The sequence below is a fragment of the Emys orbicularis genome, chromosome 14 (genome assembly GCF_028017835.1).
Source record: "Emys orbicularis isolate rEmyOrb1 chromosome 14, rEmyOrb1.hap1, whole genome shotgun sequence".
Classification (NCBI taxonomy): Eukaryota; Metazoa; Chordata; order Testudines; family Emydidae; genus Emys; species Emys orbicularis.
In genome coordinates this window covers 8,531,431-8,557,380 of record NC_088696.1, presented here as the reverse complement: position 1 = coordinate 8,557,380, position 25,950 = coordinate 8,531,431, and the positions used below count along the sequence as shown (strand labels likewise).

Genomic DNA, 25,950 nt, shown 5'->3' with positions numbered 1-25,950 from the left:
CTTGTTTATCAGATGGGTCCCACCATAAACATTTCTTCAGCGGAAGCAAATGCTGAACTGTAAATCTATTCAGTCATAGTTGTGCTGCTGTTGGCTAGGATACCCTTGCGTACAACAGCGGTAGGAACATTTTTGGTGGTCCCTTCTTGCCTTAAACTCTAAGACTGTTTTAACACCTAGTTCTGACACAGTGCTTTCAGCAATAGATTTCAAAGCCCTTTACTAAGGAGGTCAGTATCATTATTCCCATTTTACAGATGGGGAAACTGAGGCACGGAGCAGGGACATGACTTGCCCAGAATTACTCGGTAGGCCAGTGGAAGAGCTGGGAATAGAACCCCGGTCTCCTGACTCCCAGTCCAGTGCCCTCTCTGCTTCTATCTATTTTAGATGAGAGGATCGGATATTTTAGTCACAGCATTCCACAATGCAGTTCTCTAACAGCTGAAGTTCCCCTACTCCTTGATTTAAGTCTACTAAGGTCCATTGAACTTGAATTTTGTGGGAACACAACGCTGTGTCAGAATGTCCTATTGCGCTAAATGGTTAAATTACACTTTGTGCTTGGACAGACAAATCCCACTGGGGAAACTTTCTGAGATGTGTGCTTAGTACACACATCTCCATGTTCCTGTTACACCCAATGCCAAACAGGAAACTATTCAAATCTAGTTAACTATTAAAAGTTGCTCGTTAATTAATACCGATTGCAAACCCAGCCTTGCAGTCTATTGTCTCTGCAGAGTGAGATAACCTGGAGCCTTCTGATGGTCTAAAATAAAATAAAAATCTCTGAAACAATAAGCACGGCAGTCTCTTTCCTATTCTCTTTATCCAATTTAACTACCAGTGCACTGCTATACATGCCTCAATATTACGCTGTTTTTATATCAGACAGAGAAAGAACAGGGGCTATGAGATATGCTTACCCAGGCAAGGACTGGAATGCATACTTTTGTTGCTCTCCTTACAGCCATAAGCATTGGTGACAGCTGAGAGTCCAAAGGAGCTCATTTTTAACTGAGCATGCAAAGGGCAGATTGAGTCTTGGTGACGGTAAGGAGGGTGAAAAGTTAAAGCTTTAAAAAGAGAATCGTTTTCTAAGGATAACCAAATTTCCCTCTTTCCACCCCATGCTCTCAAAGGCTAGAAGCAGTGCAGGTCAGAAAGGTGGCATTACCTGTACTACTTCTTTGACCAGAGTTTTGTCAGTCCCGGTTTTGGCTCTCTGCAGGCCGCTAACGTTCTCTCCGATCCAAGTGATGAGGGCAAACTTGACTCGCTTGCTCATGGCATCCCCAGTGGTAAATCGGACAAATCCAAACAACCTGATATCATCTTTAAAAACAAAGAAATAAAAAGGAGAAGTCATTAGAAGGGAGACAAAATATTACCTCACTAAAGAATTCGTCGTAGTCGATTCTGAGCATAGCCAGGTGGTCTCCTGATCTGAATTACCAACACTTATAAAAATATAAACACTATTAGAATAGAGAAGATGTGTACACACACGTACGCACATGTGTAGGATATCTTCTTCCCATGTTAGATTTGCCTTTCGCTATTGCACGCTCACTGACTAGGAGTTACCTGACTGGCACAGCTGTATCATGCCAGCTGCTACGTTGTTAAGTTTGGAAGCGAGGAACACACTCACAATTGGCCAGGTCTTTCGAGTCCACACAGCTGACCTGGATGATGCATTTAGTCTTCAGCATGCAGGAAAGCGAAGACATTGATCACTGGCCCCTATGCTGCAAGCTGCTCTGGGAAGGTAGGAATCCACCTGTGCAAGGCAGTTTGCAGGACAGGAGACTTATGACCAGATGCACACCCAAGCCTGATTGGATAAGCAATGAGAAAGACTAGTCAAGACCACAAGTTATGTAACAGTGACTGCACTGCACACAACCAAAAGAACCATACCATATAGACCAAAGAAACAGCTCACTGAACAAAAACCAAGACCAGTAGTTGCTGAGGGCTAGACACATCAGTGGGCTGGTGTGCTGATTTCCCAGCCCACAAAATAAGACAGTCAGGCAGCCTTCAGTCGGTTGTGATCCCTTCTTCCCAGGGGGAACTTATAAAGAGTCCAAACAGAACAATAACAAAACACAGGGCCGTAACAAGACAAAGACAGCAACTACAACCACCAGTCTCCATACACAGACCTGTGGACAGGCTCCAACTCGCAGGGAGATGTTCCCAGGCAACCCTTCATATTTCCCCTGCTCCCATTAATGTGTCAGGGTTAATTGGTGGCTGCATTAACCCTTTAAGGTCTGGGTTAGTGATTACACTTGTGCCCTATCACAGTATCTCGTGCTGGATACATTTAGACCACCAGTGCTCTCTACTGAGAGCTCTCAAACTCTTTATTACTATTTCCTACTGTCCCTGAAACTTCTGCAGATCCACATAATGAAATTGGGCTAATCTACAAAGGCGCTGCCCTGCTGAGAGTAATCCAAAGTCAGAGACCTGTGGATGTTCCAGTTAAGTGTCTGATCTACATGACCTGCAGACAGATCACTCCCTGCTGCTGAAAAACCCACAGGAGGGGAAGAACTTCAAAAGGTGTCTCATAGAAACGCCTTTGTTTCCTCCGCTCCTTCACTTGGCCATGGCAAAGAATCACAGAAAGAGACACTTCTCCCCCATGATATGGAATAAGGCACTTTTTCTGGAATAAGGAAAACAAGGTTTTCAACTCCAAGGTTTCAAAAATGAACAGTCAGGCCACCCAAAAATCATGACTGGGTTAAAAATCCATGAGATTTATAAACAGTAAATTGAGTCCATTTTTACCTTCTCGTTTGAGAGCCTTTAGGCGTCACGTGGCTACAGAGAAAAGCTGGAGAACGAAGACTAGAAGCTTAATTTTCTTTATTAATTACAGCTGCAACTCTCACAATTCCAGATGCTGGGGCTTTGAGAAAACACACCATGTGTACTGCAAGACTCATTGGGGGGGGAGGGGCGGGGGGGGAGGAAATCACAAGAAAAAACGGACACTCTCTCTCTGCTTCCCTGGAGAGCTTCTAGAACCTTCCCTAACTCCCGATTGAAAGGATTGGTATGGTATGCACATTGTCTCTGCCCAAGGGGAAGGGGTTTGCAGCCTGAAAGAATGGGCACAACCTTCGGAGCCTGCCGATGTATGGGGAAAGTGGACACCAAGCGTGTGGGTCCAGCCTGGAATCTTTAGAGCGGCTTGCTCTCCTCTCCACAGCAGCATGTCGTACTGCCCAGGCATAAACCCCGGTAGTGGCACAACAGGGCCATGGAAGTGTTGTTTAGCTGTATGAGCTATCCCTAGGAGTTCCTGATGGGAGGTCCACTGAGTCAGGAAGGGAGCATGCCACAGGGCATGGCTGCTCCCCCTCCCCCTCCGGCTAGCTTCCCTCCACCACCATCTGTGACTCACTCAATGCACATGGCCACTAAGAAGGGTAGCCAGCAGCAGAGGCATTTCTGCACCCACTTCCAGGATGAGCCCTCTTTCATTCCCCTCCACCGACAGAAGAGAACAGAGCATCAGGCCCTTAGATTTTAAGATCACCATAGTCCTTGTTTCAGGGCCTGGCTTCTGCTCTGTTAGGCCAAAACTAAGGTTATTTACTTAGTGACCATCTGCGTACAAGCATCTCATCTCTGGAGTCTGACAGATTCTCGTTCCTTCTCTGCAGGGTGATTCACCAACCCAAGCTGTTGGGTGCATTTGCAATCACAGGCACATACATAGTACCACCCCCTTCCAGTCTTTTCTTGTGAGCACACAAGATACTGAAACCTACATCAGCCCTGATCTTCCAGAGAAGCAGAGCAGATGGACAGTCAAGCGAGCACAGAATACACCTAATCACAACTGTTTCATCGGTTTAATAGGTCACTTGGTGTCCTTTTAGTGCAACAAGATGACACAGGAAAGAACCATCAATCAGAGCACTTGCTTTTTGGGAAAGGAGCCTGTTACACCTGGTCCTACTTAAGTTTACTGTAACCAATTCCGCATGTTTTATTCCTATGCTGTCCCAACTACCACCATGTGAGACATCCAGGATGCCAAGTGGGATGCCTCTGGGTATATCTACACAGCAACTGAACACCCGCGGCTGGCGCACATCAGCTGCTGCGGGCTCAGACGGGACCCTCCCCAGTCCGTCCCAGGGTTCGAGAGCCCAGACTCCAATCCTAGCCTGGACGTCCACACCGCAATTTTACAGCCCCACAGCACGAGCCAGCTGACCCAAGCCAGCCGTGGGTGTTTAATTGCTGTGTAGTCATACCCATTGTGTTTAAGAAGTGCAAAGGTTAGACAGAGAAGAAAAAGCTGGTATAATTGCCAACAGTTCACCAACAAGAGAAGCAGATCTTTCTGGCAGAGTTCAGAGTGTGCAGTCAGAATCCCTGAGCAGAATTGGTTGAGTTTCACAAATAGTCTGAAGCATGTTCACAGTGACAAATTGTCAGTGAAACAGGATCCAAGCTTAAGTTCTTGTATATTCATGATTTCCTCTTCCAGAGTTAACCAGTGCTATCCTGCCAAATCATTTCTCTGCATTAGACCAAACAAAAGAAAGTAGTACTTCACACAATGCAGTCAACCTGTGGAACTCATTGCCAGGGGATGTTGTGAAGGCCAAAAGTGTAACTGGGTTCAAAAAGAATTAGATAAATTCATGGGTGATAGGTCCATCCATGGCTATTAGCAAGATGGTCAGGGACACAGCCCCATGCCCCAGGTGTCCCTAAACCTCCAATTGACAGAAGCTGGGACTGGACAACAGGGGATGGATCACTTGAAATTGCACTGGTCTGTTCATTCCCTCTGAAGCATATGGCACTGGCCACTGTGAGGAGACGGGATACTGGGCTAGATGGACCATTACTCTGATGCAATATGGCTGTTCTTATGTAGAAGTAGTCAGAGCCTTAGTTAACGCTGGTCCTCTCCCCCTCCCCAACTGAAAAAACCCAAGACACTTTAATTTCCTCCTCCCCCTCTCCAAGAACCATTTAAATTGGCTTTAGAAGATGGACGTTGATGTCTGCAGTGTTTTTTAAACAAATTATAATAGAGATGGCACATTCCCTCTGAAAGAGGGAATCTTGCCCTGCTTCCTCTGGAGATATTTAAGAGTAGGTTAGATAAATGTCTATCAGGGATGGTCTAGACAGTATTTGGTCCTGGCATGCGGGCAGGGGACTGGACTCGATGACCTCTCGAGGTCCCTTCCAGTCCTAGAATCTATGAATCTATGAATCTTCCTAACCACTAACCCTTGAATATCAGTACAGCCTGAAGCAAATAAAAGCATTATTCATAGACCTGGACCTAGCACAGACAATGGCTATGGTTGGGAAGATTTCACAAGCTCCAACCAGAGCGCATTAGGGTTACTAGGACTACCTTACAGTTGTACATGCCAAGGGTGGGGTAGACGCTATGTAAATAATGAAGTAATAATGCAACGAACACCTCAACAATAAGGTCACTTAATCTCCTTCTCCCAAGTTCATTCCTTACTTATCAGTAGTTAGTGTTTCTCCCCCTCCCCGAGTGGTTTCCTTGATGACAGGATCTATTCTGATCCACCCAAGTATTTTAATACAATTGACACAAAAAAAGTTTCCTCACCAGACTACAAAGCTGCAACATTTCACACGGACTAGAATCGAGAAAGGTATATTAACTGCAAATGCTGTAACAAACTGGCAAAACCAATCATATTCTTAGATAAGTTCACCACTCCTAGCTTTACTCACCCAGCATTACTGTACCTAGGGACTGCAAGGAAAAGTCTGACAGAAGGCTTTGTCCTTACATACTATGTGTTATGAATACCTTGGCCCTACAGAGCTAGTTATAGAGAAAACGTGGCAGATTTCCTCAAAAGTGTCCTGGTTCTTATTGCTTTCCATCTGGCTTTATTCATATTTTACTTGGAAAACATTGGCTTACTTAATCCTCAAAGAAAGAGGCATATGTGAAGAAAGTCAAAATTTTTCATTACGTATTCAATTGAATCTTGGATTAACAGATTCCTTTTCCTATACTTTTTGTAGCAGCCATACCATCTTGTTACATTTTACCAGGACATCACAATGTGAGTATACTACCGTAGTTGCACAAAGTAAAAAGGGCGAGGAGAGAGTTTACAAGGAACTAAAACTGCTCTTAGCTCTGAGGAATTTTTCTTCTAAATGCTCTGAGGAAATCTACTCCACTTTTATAGCTAATTAAAACAACCTTTAAATAAACCTCCAAGGACGTATCTTTAACATCCTGTTAACGGATATGGCCACGTATGATATTAATGAGAACTGGACAACTCAAGTTCTGCTCTTCAGGCTGTGAATATTATAGGCAAGATTCTCAGATGGTGTGAATTGTTGAGCTACAGCAAGGATCGGCAACCTTTGGCACGCAGGAAGTGGCACAGGCCGAAGGATGTGCTGGCCGCCACTTTCCGCCGCCCCCATTGGCCTGGAGCGGCAAACTGCGGCCAGTGGGAGCCGCGATCGGCCGAACCTGCGGACGCGACAGGTGCTTACCCTGGCGGACCGTGTGCCAAAGGTTGCCGATCCCTGAGCTACAGCTATTACAACCACTGAAGTTCTACCTCTGTGTGTTTTCCACAAAGCCTACCACTGACAAACACTTGCCAACATTTTGGGCCACCAAAGATTTCCCCCCTCTACTCCAAACAGGAAGCAAGAATTGTAGCTCCTGCCCCCTTAAATGATACTCAATCTATGTACATATTTTGACTTGTGATAAATTTGCTGAGGGTAAAAAATAAATAAATAAACCAACACAAAACTACAAAACTAGGAAAAGCTCACCACTTTTCCTACCATAGCAACCCAACTACACTGGGAGAAAATAAAATGAAGCTCCCAAACATGACAATATGTAGGATGTTAATTCCAGTTATATACCACTTTTATGGGATGCAGCTCTTTGCATGCATAACAAGACACATCTGCAAATGTTTTAGAAACCTTTGGGGGAAGAATTATGGGTATAACCCTAAGTAATAGTATGGCTGTCTTCTAATGAAACCAAAGGGAATTTAGTTCACATGGTGCCAATTTCGAGTACTCTTACAGCTAGATACTGGTTCTAGTCCCAAAGAACATTGGCTGCATATGAACACTAGCATTAAACTGCAGACTCAGAAGTCGCCTTCTCATGGCCTTGGAGGCCCATTTTATGCCAGATGCCTGGTCAGTGTTAACCGATATCTACTGCTTGTCATGGGTAAGCTGTAAGAAATGAGCCACATGGTAAAGATCTTGGGCCCTCTAGTTGTTTTATGTCAGACCACTGGGTTTCCTGCTAACAGGACGCACACTCTGTCCCCTCTTGACCCTCCCTCATGCAAGCTAGAATGTTAAGCTAAGGTTAACCAACAGGAAGGAAGACTGCTCAAGCTGACATTTTAAAATTTTATTATAAGGAAACTCTCAGAACTGGGGCTGTCTCATGACTGTGTAGGAGACACTGGGGAAGGAAGGGACATGGGCCCAGTTTGGCAGGGGGAAAAAGCCCAGCATCTGCTTTCTCTTTTAAACACCTGACTCTGGTTGCAATTCTTCACCCCTTAAACCTCAGTACGCAGACACCACTGCTCTGAGTCCCCTGGGATGAGATGCTCCTAGAACAGCCATCCCCATCATCTCACTGGTGAGGGCCCAGCCCCTGTGCAGCACTCAGTCCCTGGTAAAGCTTAGGCCTTTGGAACCTTATCAAAAGCCCATTGAAGTCAACAGGTCTTTCCATTTACTTCAATGGGCTTTGGCTCAGGTCCTATAATCTTCTTTAAAAGAAAGACTGATGTTTAGCATCATGATTATAAATACAAGACAAAACGTAACCAAGGCCAATAATCCATTCTAATGTCCAGCCAACACGTATCCCAGGGATCGGCAACCTTCGGCACGTGGCCCGCCAGGGTAAGCCCCCTGGTTGGCCGGGCCAGTTTGTTTACTTGCCGCGTCCGCAGGTTCGGCGGATCGCGGTTCCCACTGGCCGCGGTTTGCTGCTCCAGGCCAATGGGGGCTGCGGGAAGTGGTGGCCAGCACGTCCCTCGGCCCGCGCCGCTTCCGGCAGCCCCCATTGGCCTGGAGCTGCGAACCGTGGGAGCCGCGATCAGCTGAACCTGTGGACGCGGCAAGTAAACAAACCAGCCCGACCTGCCAGGGGGCTTACCCTGGTGGGCCACATGCCAAAGGTTGCCCATCCCTGACGTATCCAGTGTGCTTAGGTCCAGGACATGAGCTCATGAGACTGATGAGCCATCAGCCACAGCAGAGTTCCTTTGCTCTCACCCATCAGTGAAGAAAGGGCTAAGTACTTGTCTCACTGAAGTCAATACCAAAATGCTCACAAGCCTCAGTGTGGTTCAGAGAGAAGAAGACCAAAGTCCTCATGACTTGTTAACAGATGGGTTGTCAGGAGCATGAGCTAGAGTCCAGCAGTATCATAACTAACCGCTTTGTTTCTTATAATTATTACATGCCTGACTGAGGGCACATCTCCAGATACATTTTCATGGAAGTGATGCCCGGCAGCCTCCCAAAGCCAAGAAAGTTTCAAATTCCTGCAAGATGGTGAACAGTGGACTCTTCCCCCTCCCCCAACCTCTACACAAAATCCATATGCAGCTCCATCATTAGCATCTTGAGTTGATACATCCCATTGAAACAAATATTGGGGTTGATTTTCTGTTGCATTAAAGGGTTGAGGCACCTTTAAGGGATATAAATGACCTTGGGGAATACCCCCACCAGCCACAGTGGCCCTCTATTGGCTTCTCTTCTAGTGTAAGGGCAGGAGTGGCGCCAGGGTTTTTGGCGCCCTAGGCGGGGGTCCTTCCGCGCTCCTGGTCGTCGTCGGCGGCAATTCTGCGGCGGGGGGGTCCTTCCGCGCTCCCGGTCTTCGGGGCACTTCGGCAGCGGGTCCGGGAGCAAGTGAAGGACCCGCTACAGAATTGCCGCCGAAGACCCGGAGCGCGGAAGGACCCCCCCGCCACCGAATTGCCGCTGAGGGGGGCAAAATGCCACCCCCCCAAATCCAGGTGCCCTAGGCGACCACCTAGGTCGCCTAAATGGAAGCGCCGGCCCTGTGTAAGGGGAAGGATGGTCCAATGGTAGAGCATTAGCTTAGGACAGGGGAGACCTGGGTTTAATTCCCTGCTCCAGCAGGGACTTCCTGTGTAACCATGGCCAAGTCACTTAGCCTCTCTGGGCCTCAGTTCCCTATCTGGAAAAAGGGGATAACAACGTTTCCTTACCTCACAGAAGCATTGTGAGAATAAATACATTAGGGATTGTGAAACACTTGGAGATCTACTGATGACGGTGTAGAAACAGGCTATTGTGATGATGTAGGGACTGTAAGTGGACCCAGGACACTGTGCTATGGCTACCTTTTGAGCTATGGGAAGCAGAGAGTTTAAATTAGAGCAGTCCTGAGGCAGCTCTGATGCCAAGGACCGGACAGACCCCTGACAGGCTCCAGAATACAGTGAGCATAAAGGAGACTTAACCCCCTTCCCCACCGGTTCCTGTGTTCAACACTGGGATGGCGGAAGCAGACAAAGTTCCAGATGGCCATAGGGAAGTGGTTGTCAAACAGATGCTGCTTTAACTGATCCTCCAAGGAGCTTTTCACAGCAGTGGGGGGGAGGAGCAAGGTGGCTTTGCAGCCAGGAATGCACAGTCAATGTGAAATTCCCCAAAAATAATTACCATAAAGGACGGATCATCAATTTTCACAGGTTTGCCCTTCAAATATATGTTAAAGGGGAAAGCAGGCAAAGGAAGGTCTCAGACGAGCACGAGAAAGAATCAACAATATCCTGTAAAGTCCAAAATTACAAAGGTATTTTGGTGCCTAAAGATGCAAATCAACACCTAATGGGATTTATAAAAAAGCACCTAAGTGAGTTAGGCACCTTAGCTGCTTTGGTGCATTGCTAAGTCTCCCCAGGTACCTACCTATATCTTTAGGCACCAAAGCGCCTCTATAAAACTGGACCTAAGTTTTTAACTACTAAATTCTATTACTTACTGATTGCACCTTTATATGAGGAGCGTTGCACTACGCACTATCTTAGGAGCTGGTTCCATTCCCACCCCCACCCCCCCACACACAAACACAGACACTGCTGATGCTAACCAGAAATGCTTTATGCCGTATCTATTCCATACCAAGAGTTTTAATTCCTCCTAATGTTGACTGCACAGTACTGACACATGAATAGCTCTTCCATCTCATGCTGTCAAGACAGGTATTTATCAGTACTGGGACTTTCCTAACAGCAACCTAGTTACTTCTTTTGTCATGGTTGTAAACATTTGGTTCTCAATGGGGTGGAGGAACTTCTAAAGCTCCACTCTAATAAACTGCAGTGTAGCCATACATTTTTTTGTGTGCAAATATGGACTGTTCCACTCTGTTCCTTTAATAATATTGGGGAGAGCAAAATAAGTTCAGCTATTAGTTAGTCTGGCATCACTGACATTTACAAAACCTTAACTGTGTATTTCTGACTGGGATTATTTTAAGTCCAGGATCCCAGGTAAGGTCACTCCACTCTTCTCAGCCATGCATTCAACAACCCCAATTATTAGGGTTTGAAATAAAAACAGATCTTCCCACCCTGTTGTAAAAAACAAGCAAACCTTCAAACCCTTCTCTATCTTTCTGGCTCCGAATCCAACAACTCAGCTTTTTGTCTAAAAGGGTATTGATGGCATGAAGTGTTTAATGCCAAATTCATGCCACGGCTGGATCCATGCCACCGGCACAGGCACAAGGGAGAGCGATCTCTGGAAAATGAAGGAGATCAAAAGCCTGGAATGAAATCCTTGTTTAATGGAGAGGAAGCCCGTGAGATATTAGCGAACCCAGTTAAGCAGCCCTGGGTCTATGCTCAAAGGAAATGACACATGCGCAGTAACAGTTTTTTCCAATGTGAGTCTGTCAGTTTCCCACCCAGTTTTCCTCTTCCTATTTGAAAAGGTCACCCGTGTAGTTTCAGTGGCCCAGAATAAGGTGGAAGGGGTAAAATGGTGGGTTTACTGCATATTTCACTGCTATGCTTTTCTGCAGATAACCCCGTGGTTGGGATAAGGCTCAGGAGCAAGTCCTATGTGCAGGGCCATCTAAGGCAAAGCTCTGGCGTAGAATGGACTTGTACATCCACAATATACAGAGGAACAAATCCTCACAAGATACATTGGGTGCAGCAGGGCTCAAACCAGGGCCGGCTCCAGGCACCAGCCTGGCAAGCAGGTGCTTGGGGCGGCCGCTCCGGAGAGGGGCGGCACGTCCAGCTATTCGGCGGCAATTCGGCGGACGGTCCCTCACTCCCGCTCGGAGCAAAGGACCTCCCGCCGAATTGCCGCCGCAGATCACGATCGCGGCTTTTTTTTTTTTTTTTTTTTGGCTGCTTGGGGCGGCCAAAACCCTGGAGCCGGCCCTGGCTCAAACTGTGATCCATTGGATTTATACAGTCCCAATTACCATCGCACCTGAACACCTAACAATGTTTAATATATTTATTAAATGGTAGTCCAGAGTGTCTACAGAGAGCTGGCTGGTCCCATGGTATCTTTGCCAGCTGCTAATGTAACCCACGCACCTCCTGGGTGTGGTGCTCTGTCCCATCGAGTGGCACCAAGACCACTTAGAGAGAGAGATAAAATGAGTGTGCTCTACAGCCTTAGCTAACAGGCAGTTACTGGCTTTTAGTTCATGCGGTAAAGACCCCAAGTTTGATCCCGCCCGTCGACAGAGGTGTTACAAGTGGGGGCTTGTCAGGGATTTCAACTGGGAAGACTCTGAAGCTCAGGACGTGCTTTCTCAGCTAGGGGAAATATGTAACCCACACACCTTCTGGGTGTGGTGTTCTGTCCCATCTAGTGGCACTCAGTCCGCTTATAGAGAGAGATAAAATGAGTCTGCTAACAGCCAGTTGACTTTTAGCTCATGCAGTAGAGGCTCACGCACTAATAAACTCCAGAGGTCCCTGGTTCGATCCTGCTCGCCAGCGACCGGGGTCTGTCAGCGTTACACTAAGTCACATTAAAAGAAGCCAAATATGCACTACATCATTTCCTGATTTTCCCCATGGAGGCTATTGCTGTAGTTGCTGCAGAGACATTCTGGGAACACCAGTGGTATTTGGAATGGAGATGTCTAAAAGAGATTGTCTGTCTCAATTAAGGGGCAGGCAACACTACTGAGAACTCCTAGCACAATGCAGGAAATGCAAAAAGCAAGCAACCCCATAAGGACGTGAACAAAAGAACTTCCTGTATCTTTGAGCCAAGTGAATTAGCACCCACTGACTCCGCCTTCCCTATAATCTAATGCCCAGGAGGAAAGCAATATGCACACCACACCAAAGGTGCTTTTAATAAGAATGGCCATTAGAGAAAGCAGGAGACAGATGCTTTCAGTTTGAGAGCATATTGTAACAGATGGCCTGGTAAGCAGAGCAGAGCGAATTTGCACTGAGGTACCTCAGCCTACACCTGGTGAGCTGAGGTTTTGTATTCCAGCTCCCACTCGTATCTTCAACCACTGAATCATAGGAGGCTCTACAAAAGGCAGCGGGGAGGAGGGGGAGGAAGAGGGTCTTTCAAGTCTATATTGTTCAGACAATAGGAATCCAAAACAAGGAAAGAAGTTTACTTTGAAGCCAGTGGCATTTATTTTAATCCACATTTTTCCATTGAATTTTTGTTTCAACGGAAATTTTCCAACCAGCTCTACGGTGTACTAAGAGTGGTCCCCTTTCCTCCAGATGGGAAGGAAAGCTCTGTCTTCACAGCTGGCACCAATCCCGTTTCCTGACTTCTGTCTAGTGGTCGAGCTCAGGCTGGTTGCACAGATGGAGTCACTAAAACTAGCATATCTTCCTTCCCCAACTCATGTAACATCCGTTAGTTCGTGGGAGGAGGAAGTAGCTGTCTGACACTTGGCCGAGTCTGTATACCCGGTACCTCTTCACTTCCTATGGTTTATTAAAGCTTCAGGCACATGTGCTTCAGAGATATTTTATTGTCACGGGTTAATCTGCTCTTGCCTTCTTCTATTCAAGGCCTGCCGAGGGCCTGTCCAGCCCCTAGCATGGGCTAATGCTAGAGCACAGGTCTACCCTGGCCACACCTTTTATATGAAACCTCTCTTTTTAGTCTGAGCTTCATAGATCTGGAAGATCCTTTTTGTTGGAGGAACTTCAGGGCTAGTGGGGTCAGCTCTGCACAGAGAAATTCACTCGGAGAAGAGGTGGGGTGAATTCTGCTTTGGTCTATGTCCCTTTTAGCGCCCTGCTTGTAATAAGGGTTTGATGCACAAAATTGCTGGCAAGAAACTGAAATTGGATTATGATCCCAAGAGCTCATGACTCCAGTGGCTACTGTTCTACAGCCTGCCCAGGACAAGTTCTGGGGGTCAGCTGCCTCTGATGAGCCTCCTCTCTCCAACTACCTGCTCGGGCTGTTTGTTACAGAGGGGATAACAGGTAAGGAAGAGATAACAGGTAAGAAGCACTCGTCAGGAAGAGGCACAGTCAGTATCTTCCCAGACAGAGCAGTTAGAGTCAAGCCAGACAAAACAAGAGATTTAAGCTTTAAAAATAAATGGCAGAGAAAATAAGTGTGGAAGGGTTCCAGCCTGGGAAGCTGTTTGACTGCCTTAGTCACTGGCAGGGGAGAGAAATATGGAAGGCATTCAGCAACCTCAGCTAGTAATCGCCCTTGTTCAACCCAGAGCCCTGTGGCTGACCCTCTCTTAGGCAATGTGGGCCTGGATTTCAGAAGAGCTGAGTGCCCAGAAATACAACTGGTTTCAATGGGAGCTGCAGGAGCTCAGCGCCTCTGTGTTTGTTTTCCCCATCTGGACATGTGTCCTCCCTTCAAAAAGGATTTTCTGGCACCTCTCTTAGGACAAATACTGTTTCCTCTCTCTTAGAGCCTCTCCTTTGGGCTGCTAACTCCTCCCACCCACCTTCTTATAAGGTCACAGAATGAGAGAAAGAGAGTTTTCTTCAGGGTACAGGAATTCAACTCTTCTGATAGGAGCTACGTGAATTTAAGTTTCTCTGCAAAGTAAATGAGATCAGCTGGGGACTTTTGCTCTTTTAAGGAGTATCCAGGCAATCCTGACAGCATCCTCCAGCAATGGTTTGAACAGAGCAATTGAGGCATCTTGATTCAATGACTACACATATTTCTAGCCCCTGGGAGTTTAATATCTTTCCCTGCCAACAGCTACATGCTGATTAGAGTCCCAGTCCTCCCCCATTTAAGTTCATGGAAGTTTTGGCATTGAATTCAATGTGAGAGGATCCGACTCTAGCTGGGTCCATGGCTGGGCCCTTTCTGGACAGAGAGGCCCCTTCACAGTGGTTATTAGCATTTTAGCATGTCAGGGACTGTTACATTACTCCTTGAGGACTAGACCTCGTTCAGCTTCCGTGAGCCAGATAATTAATATTACAGGCAATTAAAAGTCATAGCTGGGATAGATGAACTAGGAAGGCTTTGCCAGAATTACAGACCAACATTTTGAAATGAATCCAGGCTAGTACTTGAACAATTAGCAATAAATACTTCAAGCCTGGCACATCACCATATGAATTAAATGATACATAGCCAACAGGAGCATAGGGGGGGGGCGGGGGGAGGGCGCAGACTACACGTACAATATCCCCATAGGGATAGTTTGAAAGTAACAAAGTCGAGTTTTTGCAAACACTTCATGTCTTAATGTCAGAAGTAGTTAACTATTTCCTGGCTATCCACCATTCCATTACCACCTTCCGTCAGCCCTTTAGCACTCTACTTCTGGGACACAGTTCAACCCACAGCTGCCGCATTTAAACCTTGAACTGCAACTGTTAGGGTTATGTAGTGTCACATAATTAATTTCTTTTTAACACTATATTTGTTCAAGCAAGTCTCCTATATAATTTCCTCACTCTATTGGTTCTTGAGTTTTGTGATTTTAAATTAGTGTTGTTCTTACTGCATAGATTAGTGCTATTAAAAGAATGTATTGTAGGTTTCTATAAGGCAAAGATTTCTTTTTTAATACTATGGCTGTATTAGCCATAATAACTTAAATGGGTATTTTTCTCTCTTCAGTAAGAGATTTCACCCTTTAAATTTTAGGGTTAAACAATAAGATCTGAGCTAATAAGATTTTCCTCCAGTTTAGAGGGAAACTGGAAGGGAATCAAAACTCTCATCCATTGTGCAAAAGAAAAAAAATGCTGCACATATTTAAATTTGTGGGCAAAACAAAGGAATTATTAGATTAAAGAGTTTGACTGCTATGTGAGTGCATTGCATTGGGCTAATTATACTCTGTAGTAGTATGAAAATCCAGTCAGACAGTAAACTACTGAAACAAGGGCAGGGACACATTCCACTTTACACACATTTACTCCAATTCTTTTCTCCCTTTTATTAGGCAGCAAGCAGCAGTCCGCCATCTACCCAAGCAATGAGACTAGCCTTACCTTTGCATTCCCTTGTAAACTCTTCATAGTCTGTTCCTTGGTCTCCGGGGACTATTGTAGAGCCATCATATTTAAAAGTCACCCTTTGGGAAGGGGAAAGGAGGTAAACAAGAAAATATTAATGCTTGAATGGGGACGATTCTTTAAGAACGTTAAAACATTTGATAGACAAATTGAGACAGACTGTAGTAAATTAGAGGGATTCCTGCACTTTCAGATTACAAATACAACCCTAGTTGTGTATTGTATGTAGCTGGTCATTGTTAATAAGACGACAAGCAAATTCTGCCCAGTATTTTCAGTTTACTAGAGAGCACATTGAAAATACCGGTTCAATCACTTACTGTACAAATCCGCATTCTTCAGTTTGCCAGGGCTGAATCTCATTACAGGCTGGACTAAGAGAAAGCTTGTGCCCGGAGGATAGGAAGAACATCAAGGCGCTGAAACTTACCAGGTAATATCCGTGCCATCATCCCTTACGAGGTTGTAAGCTTCTCTGCATGCCTCCTTGTCGATTTTAGTTGCCATTTGCTTGAGAACTGGAGTCAGGAGGGAGGATGGAATTTCAGATGAATGAAAGTGCTTGTGCCCCGCTCTCCCGCAAAACACCAAACCAATCGGCGGATTTGAAGCTTGTGTAAGGTCAGGGCTGGGAACTGTGCAGGCGTTTGTAAAGATCCCACAGACGAGCTGCAGCGTGCGCAAGGAAATGATGCTGTAGCTTTGTGCTTCGAATTCCTCCTGCCGTATTGCTCGGAGCCCTACTGAAGGATCAGGCCAAGCGACTCTTAACCCCTTCACTGCCTCGCTACAGGAGAGCTCTGCCTCATTGGGACTGCTGGTCCCAACTCAGGTGGTGGCAGGGGGAGCTTGCCTGCTCTGCTCACTGATTTCTGCCCATCCAAACAGAAAGTAGTGCAGGAACACCCCTCCGCTTTGCAACACAGTGGTGTTCCCTTACCACCCCCTTCCTCCCACGACCTTTTTTTCCATCCCCCCCCCCCTTCTCCTCTGCAAAGCATTACTGGGATTGCAATGCGATGATGTCATAGCTTTAGCGAGAGGGTGCGGGAAGCCCATGAAACTGACCAAAAAAATAATCTTGCCAGAGATTTGTCACTGGCTTCAGGGTTTCGTGGGGATGATGAAGAGGATTCTCCTAGAGAGAGTCGTTGGCGGAGTGTGTTAGGGTCACCCCCGGGCTCGAACAGAAAGTGATGCATTACATATCCACTCACACCAGGGATCAGGAAACAGGGACAACCCTTGTGCAAGATGACACGGTCCTTTATTCCTCCTCTGGGTCAAGAAGAGGTTCCAGAAGATTTAGAGGTAGCCCAACGGGAGGACACCTGACAAGGAGAAATCTGGTGCAGGTAGGAGATGGGAAAGAACGGGACTGTATCCTGGTGGGTGACGACAGTGAATTTTCAGAAGGGGGGGGGGAGGGCAGAGCCAGAGCATGAGCAAACCACCTGAGAATGCTCCATAAATGCAATAAATAGGTGATTCTGCTGATGCACGTTTTTTTTAAAAGCATGGTACTGGTAAAATAATGTGCTGCATATCAAATGGGCAGGAAAGAAGAAGGGAAGCCCGCCAAAAGCTTTTAACCGTGGCAGGAAGATTAAAGATCTTGAACTCTGGGTGTGCGTGATTTCGCATTTCCGTCGGGATTACCCCAGGTCTCAACTTGTGACTGGGGCCGTGCCAGCGCCTGGGTCGTTGTAGGCTTGTGGGCGGGTTTTACTCTGTGTTTCAGAGGCAGCTAGCGCCCCCTCTTGGTCTGCAAATTACAAACACTCAGTTCAAACTAACCAAAAACCCAGTGCATAGGTTGGCATTTGGGACATAGACTTACAGAGCTAGAGAAGAAGAGGTGGATTTGCAGCTGTAAAATTTGCACCCACAAGAATGGAGATGTATACCCGAGCCTGTAAGTCCCTGGAAAAGTGTCACCATTAATCAGAGGTTGTAATTAATAGTGAAGAAAATCAGAGTTCTGAAAACTAGACAGTTACAGTAGAATCTCACTGGTTCTTGAAGATTTGGAGACCCATTGTGAATGACTGAATTTTTCAAATAAATGAACAACCACAATAAAAAGAGCCTATTCCATCACATTGTATACACCATACTTTGTTCATTTCCCTTGACAACTGTAAATAGTTTTAATGATTAGTGAGACAAGGTGGGTGAGGTAATATCTTTTATTGGACCAACTTCTTTTGGTGAAACAGATGAGCTTTGGAGCTTACACAGAGCTCTTCCTCGGGTCTGGGAAATTGACTCAGTATCACAGCTAAATACAAAGTAGAACAGATTGTTTAGCATAAATAGTTAACACATGTTTCAAGGGACCAACCTGGCTACAACAACACTACATATACATGAATTATTAGAAACATTTCAGAATACGCTGTTGTATATTTTGTAAAAGTGATGACGTTTTAGTAGTATGTCATAGGGCCAATACCTGCCCCCCACCCCGTCACCCTAAGGGAGGGGTAATGGTGTGGTAGCCCCATGGTTAAGTCAATATGGTTGCACTCGGCCACAGGGCTGTGTAGTCCAATGGCCAGAGTCAACAGAACTCCCCTTGTCTTCAGGGAAGCACACCCCAATCACCAAACTCCATGGAACTCCCCTTGTCTTCAGGGAGGGGGATTTGGTGGGCCACCCGAACACACCAACTGCTGCAGGGACACTGGCTAGTCCCTCCCTGGGCTGCTTCCTGTCGTGTCTCTTGTCGCTGAAGTCAGAGTGCCTTCAGGGTCTTGGGGTGCCTCAGGTGGCAATTTCAGTTTCTCTAGGACATCTGCCGGTGCCAGGGTGCCTGTCTGGGCCTCGGCGTCTCTTGCTCCCTCAGACCAAATGCCTGGCTGCTCTTCGGCTGGAGCCAGCAAGGCACATCCTTCTTCCTCAGCAGTCCACCCCAACTGAGCTGCTCCCTTTTATACTGTAGCAACAGTTGAGGCATGCCCAGCAGGGTCGAGGGGGCGTGGCTTCTACTGCTAAGAACACTGCCTTAACCCCTTCTGCTCCAGTGCAGGGCCGGTACACCCCGCCACATAGTAGAAGGCTCCAGCACAGCATTCATTTATTAAATATTTGCTGAGAAAGGAAAGGGGGGTGAGATCACCAATTGATGTGTTAATTATAAAGCATGTGGCTTACCACTATACAGTTGGAAGCCCTGATCCTGCAAGAAGATCCATGTAAGCAGATGATTGAGCAAATCACAGCGAATCAGGCTAATCCCAGCAGTGAATCTCAATGATTGAGGTAAAGTTAAAGTCAGTGGGAGTAGAGATAAATCTGCATTAAAGTCAATGGGAGTTGAGGGCACTCAGCATCTGGGAGGATCAGGCCCTACATTCTGGTAGGCTACAGCCACTAGATGGCAGTGTGGTCACACACTGGGGTGGCCAACTTGAGCCTGAGAAGGAGCCATAATTTACCAATGTACATTGCCAAAGAGCCACAGTAATATGTCAGCAGCCCCCCATCAGCTCCCCGCCCCCAGCACCTCCCGCTCGCTGGCAGCCCCACCGATCAGCGCCTCCCCGTCCCGCCCCGTGCCTCCTGCCCACCACAGTCAGCTGTTTCACAGCATGCAGGAGGCTCTGGGGGAGGGGAGAAGGGGAAGGAGCGAGGGCATGGCAGGCTCGGGGGAAGGGGCAGGAGACTTAGGGGAAGGGGTGGAGTGGGGTCAGGACCTGGGGTTGAGCAGTGAGCACCCACCAGCACATTGAAAAGTTAGCGCCTGTAGCTCCAGCCCCAGAGTCGGCACCTATGCAAGGAGCCGCATATTAACTTCTGAAGAGCTACAGGTTGGTCGCCCCTGGTTTAATAGTTCTAACTTTCCATCCATTCCTTATGGACCTGTTTGAAAGCCTGAGTGATCTCAATTTTTTCTTAACAGCTAATTGCTCATATACAAAATACTTTTCTAGTCCACCATTCTCATCATTTGCTAGTTCCTGAGCTACTGAGGTCACACAGATGAGAGGTAGGTGAAGTCAGATATCACTATAATTGGAAAGAAAAAAGTCCAAGCTTTGGTCAAGTTTCAACCATCCACAATTTAATTGTACACTTCTCTGCTCTTCTGTAGTTGGAATGTTTGAAGCCCCGAGGGATGTGGAACATTAACATAGATAGAACAATGAATCAGGAACCTCAGTGTTCATATTTAGACGTGCCAGTGACCCCTGAACATTATGTCAGTCCTGGAAATTCATGCCCTTACCATGTGACCGCATCCTGCATTTTAACTGACAAACTTTCCTTCCTTCCCCTCTCTTCCTTCTCTTTGCCGCCTCTCTCTTGGCAAATCTTTTATAGAGAACTGTATTTATTTTTACAGGCATGTAGGATAAAACACTGCTCTCAGATGCGCCAGTGGGAATTTGGAGGGGGAAAAAAGTAACCACTTCATCTGCTTTGGTAGTTGGCACCAAATTTGCACCTGTGTAACTGAAAGGCGATTTTGGCACATTGTCTTTTTTAATGGTAATTCTGGGGCCAGTCATCTCCCACTCTGTGCATGGATCCTCCCCTCGCATGGGGTGGTGATGGTGGCAGGTGAGGGGCAGTTCTAGCCAGCTGCATCTGCCTCTTTCTACAGGAGCCCTCGGCAGGCTGGCTGCAGCTCCAGCAATGTGAGTGGAGAACTTGATGGTCTTGGAGAGGGATGCAGCGATCTACTGGAAAGATAATATAGCCCCAGGCCATGTTATGTGGCGTCCCCCTCTGCTGTTGAGAGCCACTTATAAAGAGGAATCCTGGGAGCAACTGCCTGTGGAAGCCCTTTTAGTGAAGCTTGATGAGCTCAGGGGAGGTGGGAGCCCCCAGGAACCCAGAGTTGTGGCGGAGACCCAGACCCACAAAGGTACTTAGGCACCTAAGTCCCAATTTTGGCTGCACTCATCATCATCATCATCGCATTGGTCGTTGGGGCACCATCATTGATGAGCAATCAACCAATCGTCTCCACCCTTGACGATTGTGTGTCAGTGCTTGAGTCTCCGCGAAGTCCATTCCTGTCCACTCTTTTATGTTGTCAGTCCATCTCTTCTTCTGTCTACCTCTTCTTCTCTTCCCCTGTACTGTCCCTTGGAGGATGATCTTGGATAGGCCAGATGATCTTGTTACATGGCCATACCACTTCAGCTTGCGCTTCTTCACGGTCGTCAGGAGGTCTTCATATGACATAGTGCGTTGGATGATGATGTTGCGGACCTCTTCATTAGTGACATGGTCGAAGTAGGAAATTCCCAGGATTTTACGGAAGTATCTCATCTTCACTACCTGTATTTTCCATTCAAGTTCTGCCGTAAGGGTCCATGTCTCGCATGCATACATAAAAATGGAGATGACCAGTGCGTGCAGCAGTTTCAGTTTGGATTCCAGGGAGATGTTCTTGTTCCTCCAAATTGGCTTTAATTTTGCCACTGTTGTTTGCGCAGCTCTCACCAGAATTTCTACCTTTGATCCTTCATTAGTGATGATTGCCCCAAATACTTGAACCATTTCACTGTCTCCAGCTCTTGTCCACTGACAGTGATATGTGAGCTGATCCCGTCACGTTTGTTTGTCATCAGCTTGGTTTTCTCTGCACTGATTTCCATGCCGTATTTTGAGGAGGTTTCATCTAATCGTTTCACAAGATTAGCAAGTTCATCTTTGCTACCTGCCAGGCCGTCAATATCATCAGCAAACCGAAGATTTGAGATTGTTCGCCCCCCAGTGCTGACTGTGCATATGTGATCTTCCAGGGCATTAGTCATTATGCGCTCCAAGTAGATGTTGAACAGTGTGGGCGAAATAAGGCAGCCTGGCTGGATTCCAACAGTGCTGCGAAACCACTCTCCTATTGTGCCATTGACGAGAACTGCACTGCTGGCCTTGGCATAGAGTTGTTTAATGGTAAGAATAAGCTTATGACCAACATTGTACTTCTCCATGGTTCCCAGCGAGCTTCATGCCATACTCTGTCAAACTTGAAGTCAACGAAGACGTGGTAGATGTCCTGCTGGTGTTGCAAGTACTTCTCACATAGAACACGAAGACTGAAAATCTGTTCTGTGGTACTTCTTCCAGCATGAAAGCCAGCCTGTTCTTCAGTGATGATATTCTCCGTTTGTGGCTGCACTACCATCCACCAAAACCAATAGGCTCTTAAGTTTCTGCCTCTGGGTATTCGCACTGTTGCCTCACTCTTAGCATCCAGATGCCTGTCTCCCACCTAAGCAGGAAAGCAATTCACAAACCAGGGGAAGACAGACGTTGCATGCAGGGCCCAGTCCACTAGGTGTGCTGAAAGGCCGCTGACTGAATCAGGTCCCATTCAAGTGCCACCAACGCTGCCCACCTTATAAGTTTTTCCCAGTGATTAGAGCACTTGCATGGGAGATCCAGGTTCATTTGCCCTCTCTCCAGTAGAGGAGACAGGACCTCTCAGGAGGATGCTCTAACCATTGAGCTAGGGGATAGTCTGATGTGGGGCTCCCTCATTCTCTCCTATTGAAGCTGTTCCATGGGGGATAAATAATGAAAGAGTGATTGGAGATGGAGGACTGGACCCAGGGTCTCCCACCAGGGTGCCCTAACCACTGGACTACAGAGTCCTTCTCACTCACACTTACTCCCTGGCCCAATGACTGTGTACGTATTTATCCATAGTAGAACAGTCATTGGACCAGACGGAGAGAGTGGGAGGAGGGAATGCATGTAATGGGATTTCTATTAAGGCTCCCAGAGGCTTTCGGCCATGGGAGACTATAAGTTAAAATGGATCATTAGCAGCTTGCCCCTGCTCCTTCACCACTCATCCATCACACCTTTGCTCTTTTCCTGCCCTTTCTTTTCTAGCTATTTCGACTATTCCACACTGCTGGGCCATCTTTTGCTTCTAGCATCACATGCATTGTTGGGAGAGCAGCACCTCCCTTCATGAAGTGACCCTGCTATGATGGTGCACTCATTGGGCCACGGACAGAGGGGAGGGTAGAAAAATCCCCCACCCCCGAGAGTGGTGGAACCCATAGTGTGGGGTGGGGGAAGCTGTGGGTCTGCTGCATTCTCCCTGCTTTCTCCCAGGCTCCACCAGGACCCCTGCTTGCTCTGAACAGTGCAGCCAGGAGCTAGGAGAATGAAGACGTGGAATGGCTGCTCTATGCACCTTCAGGTGCAGATGGATTTCCAAACACAAATCTGCCCAGAAGTTTCTGCTGGTCAGGCTGCAAATCCTGTGTGTATGCGTGAGTGCGTGCACGCTGGGGTGGTGGATATTGTGGGCATCACAGGTGTGCGTGCTCACAGCAACCCAAGTTGCTGAAGAGGTGTGCTGCTGCATTTTGTCCTCGTATTTTCCTGAGGACATACAGTTTCATATCCAGATAAATAAAAAGACCATATGGTTACTGGGGTTGTTATGGACACTTTTTGATGGCTTGGCTACGTGTTAGGTATGCACACACCCCTTTACAGAGATTTTTAACATCACAATGTTAAATAGAACCTAAGCAATCATCATCACCTAAGTAATAGTGTAGTCTCTTACAGTGACTGTCCTCATTCAAATATTTGCAACAGATACCTTATTTGCATTACACACCTACTGCTGCTAACCCCCAAAACAATCATGGAATTATAACAGTAGTTGCAAATATCACATGTAAGAAGTGCTAGGAAAACTTCACAGGATGTATTAGGCTTGGCTGTGTTTAGATATTTGCCATACAACCTGTTACCAAGGGATAACTTTTTAAGTGGTAGGGATTTGGTGTGGAGCGTTACCCAAAATAATGGGCATCCTCTAGGACAGGGGGTTTCAACCTTTTTCTTTCTGAACCCGACCCCCCAACATGCTATAAAAACTCCACGGTCCACCTGTGCCACAATAATTGGTTTTCTGCATATAAAAGCCGGGACTGGCATTAGGGTAGCAAGCCGGGCAATTGCCTGGGGCTCCACACCACAGGGGCTCCCACGAAGCTACATTGCTCAGACTTCGGCTTCAGCCCTCAGAAGTGGGACTCAGGGCCATGGGCTTCAGCCCCAAGCAATGGGGCGTCGCCTTTCTACCCTGGGCCCCAGCAAGCCTAATGCTGGCCCTGGTTGGCCCTCCTCCAGAAACCTCCTCGGCCCCCCCCCCCCACGGGTCCCTGGACCTTTGGTTGAGAACCAGTGCTCTAGGATAATAAAAGAATAGTCAGTCATTTTAAAGGAAGCATCCAACTGTCTGCTGAGCACGAAGGCTTAGTCCAGCTCGCCTCCTGCCAGGATCTACTTTCAAAATCGCACTGGCTGGGAGTCTACGTCTCCTTCAGGGCACAATCCTGCAAGATTTGAGAACCCTCCACTCCCAGGAAAGTCAAGAGATATTCAGCATCTTAGAGCTGCCTCTCTCCACTCCCATACCTTGCTGGGGCCTGGCCAGTAAGCGGGTGCTGAGATCTGTTTGGAAGTGGGAGTCCAGCAGCCAGGCTCAACCCTTCAGCAGTCCTGACTGTTAGCCCAGAGCCTGAGCTTTGGCATCCCTGCAGCAGGTGGGAAGAGAGGCAGATCAGGTAGGATAATGAGGTATGAGGCCGTGTGAAGAGCTGGGGAGCAGTGCGTACTAACTTAAAAGTCATTAACTCCTCTCCCCCTTCAGGAGGCAATTGAACAATATAAAGCCCTGGTCCATGCAAAAATCACTGCATGCCGGTAACTTTCTGTAGGGCAGTAACTCCACTGACTTTCAGGGTCAGGTAATGGCAGGCCTGGGCCCTAAGAGCGTGACCAGGAGTTGCCCTGAGAGCAGGGGGAAGTGTGCCAGCTAAGACTGGGAGCAGGAGGCTGTAGTAACCTGTCCCTTCCCCTCTCCTCCTGCCTTCTGCAAGCCAACGTTGCACCTTTTCCCTGGGCAAGGCAGAAAAGAACCACAGTCCTGCCTGAGTGGAATATTAATTCCCACGGACTGAGCCTCTGGCTGCCAGAGCAGCAGCTGCCTGGCTTGGGGGCTGCTTGTTGTTTGTTTGCAGTAATTTGGCCTGATGTCAAGCAGCCTTTCCTAATCCCACCCCGTTTATTATACCCTTCTCCTCCCCTCCAAACAGCACAGCTCCTCTCTCCCTATTGGCTCCTTCCCCTTTCAATCCCGCCAGCATTTCCTGGATGAGACATGGCTGCAGAGGGAGAGGAGAGAGAGACACCAGCAGCGGCCAGAACAGCCTCAGCACCAGCCTGCGGCGCTGAGTCCCATTGGGGCAGCTGGCACTCCGGCCTGGAGACTGTAGGGACGCTGCACAGTGGTAAACTCTCCTTTTCTTAGTACCTAGACGGCATTGGGTCCCAGCCTTTCATCCGTCCCAATTGCACTAAAGAACAGGAACATGCCTCATGCTGCAGCATTGAGCCAAGTGGAGCACAGCAAAACCTGAGAGTAGTTAGTTAACCCCCACCCCCTTTAGTCAGGGCAACTCTGCCTCCCCCCCCCCCTCCCCCCAAATAGTGATCTGAGGCATTGCAATAAAATGCAATGTAAAAGTCGAGTGATCCAGATTGCTGCTTTCCCCTCTTTTCTGTCTGCTTTCAGGGTTTCAGTGCATCTTGCCAGATTCTCACTTGGCTATAGCTAAATTGTGAGTGTGTGTGTACGTACACCCAACCCCTGCAGAACCTGATCTTTGGAAGGGCTCTACAGATTATAAATGTGTGTGGAAAAACTGAGCCAAGCTGGGTGAGGTAATAGCTTTGAATTAAAACTGAAGAGGAATCTCTTACCTTTCACCAGTGCTGATTCCCTCAGACACTGTCTCTCTGTCCATGTATCTGAGTCTGTGAATATCTGTTATAGAAGAAATCCTGAGGCAAATGATGTGGTGGTTCCTCAGCCTCGTTATTATGGAGAGGACCAAACCCATAACTCTCTTTCAAATGACAACTCTGCTCAGGGTAGCAGGCGTAGGTCTCAGTGGAGGTGAGTGACCTCTCTCCATTGTTCTCAGGCAGGCAGACCTGTGCAGCTCCAGGTAAATTTCCACCAGTCGGTGGTGAGACAAAATGTCTTTAATGGGGTGTGTGTTGATCTGTTGCTGGGCTCAAAAATGCTGTTTGACATAGCTGCACATTGCTTTTTGAGCCCATGGCCCCTCCCCATCCCTGTGGCCGAATCTGCCTGCAATAGCTAAATAGTTCAGAGGGATTCTCTGGAGGGTTTTTGACTCCAAACTGCGATGTAGCTTTAGAACTGTCAGAGAAACTCTTTTGTGTCATACAAGCTCCTAAAATAAATAAATGGACAAGAAGTGTGTCACTCCAACTCAATCTGCCCCTTCTCGGGGGGGGGGGCACGAACCCCAATACAATGTTTTTGGTTACTTTCTTTCTTTATTCTTAAAGTGAATTT

At 47.2% G+C, this 25,950-nt stretch overlaps 1 protein-coding gene across 1 annotated transcript in view; it reads right to left on the bottom strand.

Annotated features, from left to right (window-relative positions):
• The window catches only part of COTL1 (coactosin like F-actin binding protein 1), a 34,218-nt gene extending 17,788 nt beyond the window's left edge, over positions 1-16,430 (bottom strand). The window contains exons 1-3 of the mRNA XM_065416453.1: positions 16,003-16,430; positions 15,549-15,631; positions 1,181-1,338 (exon numbers count right to left, since the gene is read on the bottom strand). Of these exons, the coding sequence (XP_065272525.1) occupies positions 1,181-1,338; positions 15,549-15,631; positions 16,003-16,079 (318 nt within the window). The 5' untranslated portion in view covers positions 16,080-16,430. The remainder of the gene's footprint in view (positions 1-1,180; positions 1,339-15,548; positions 15,632-16,002) is intronic.
• Positions 16,431-25,950: the final 9,520 nt, after the last annotated feature.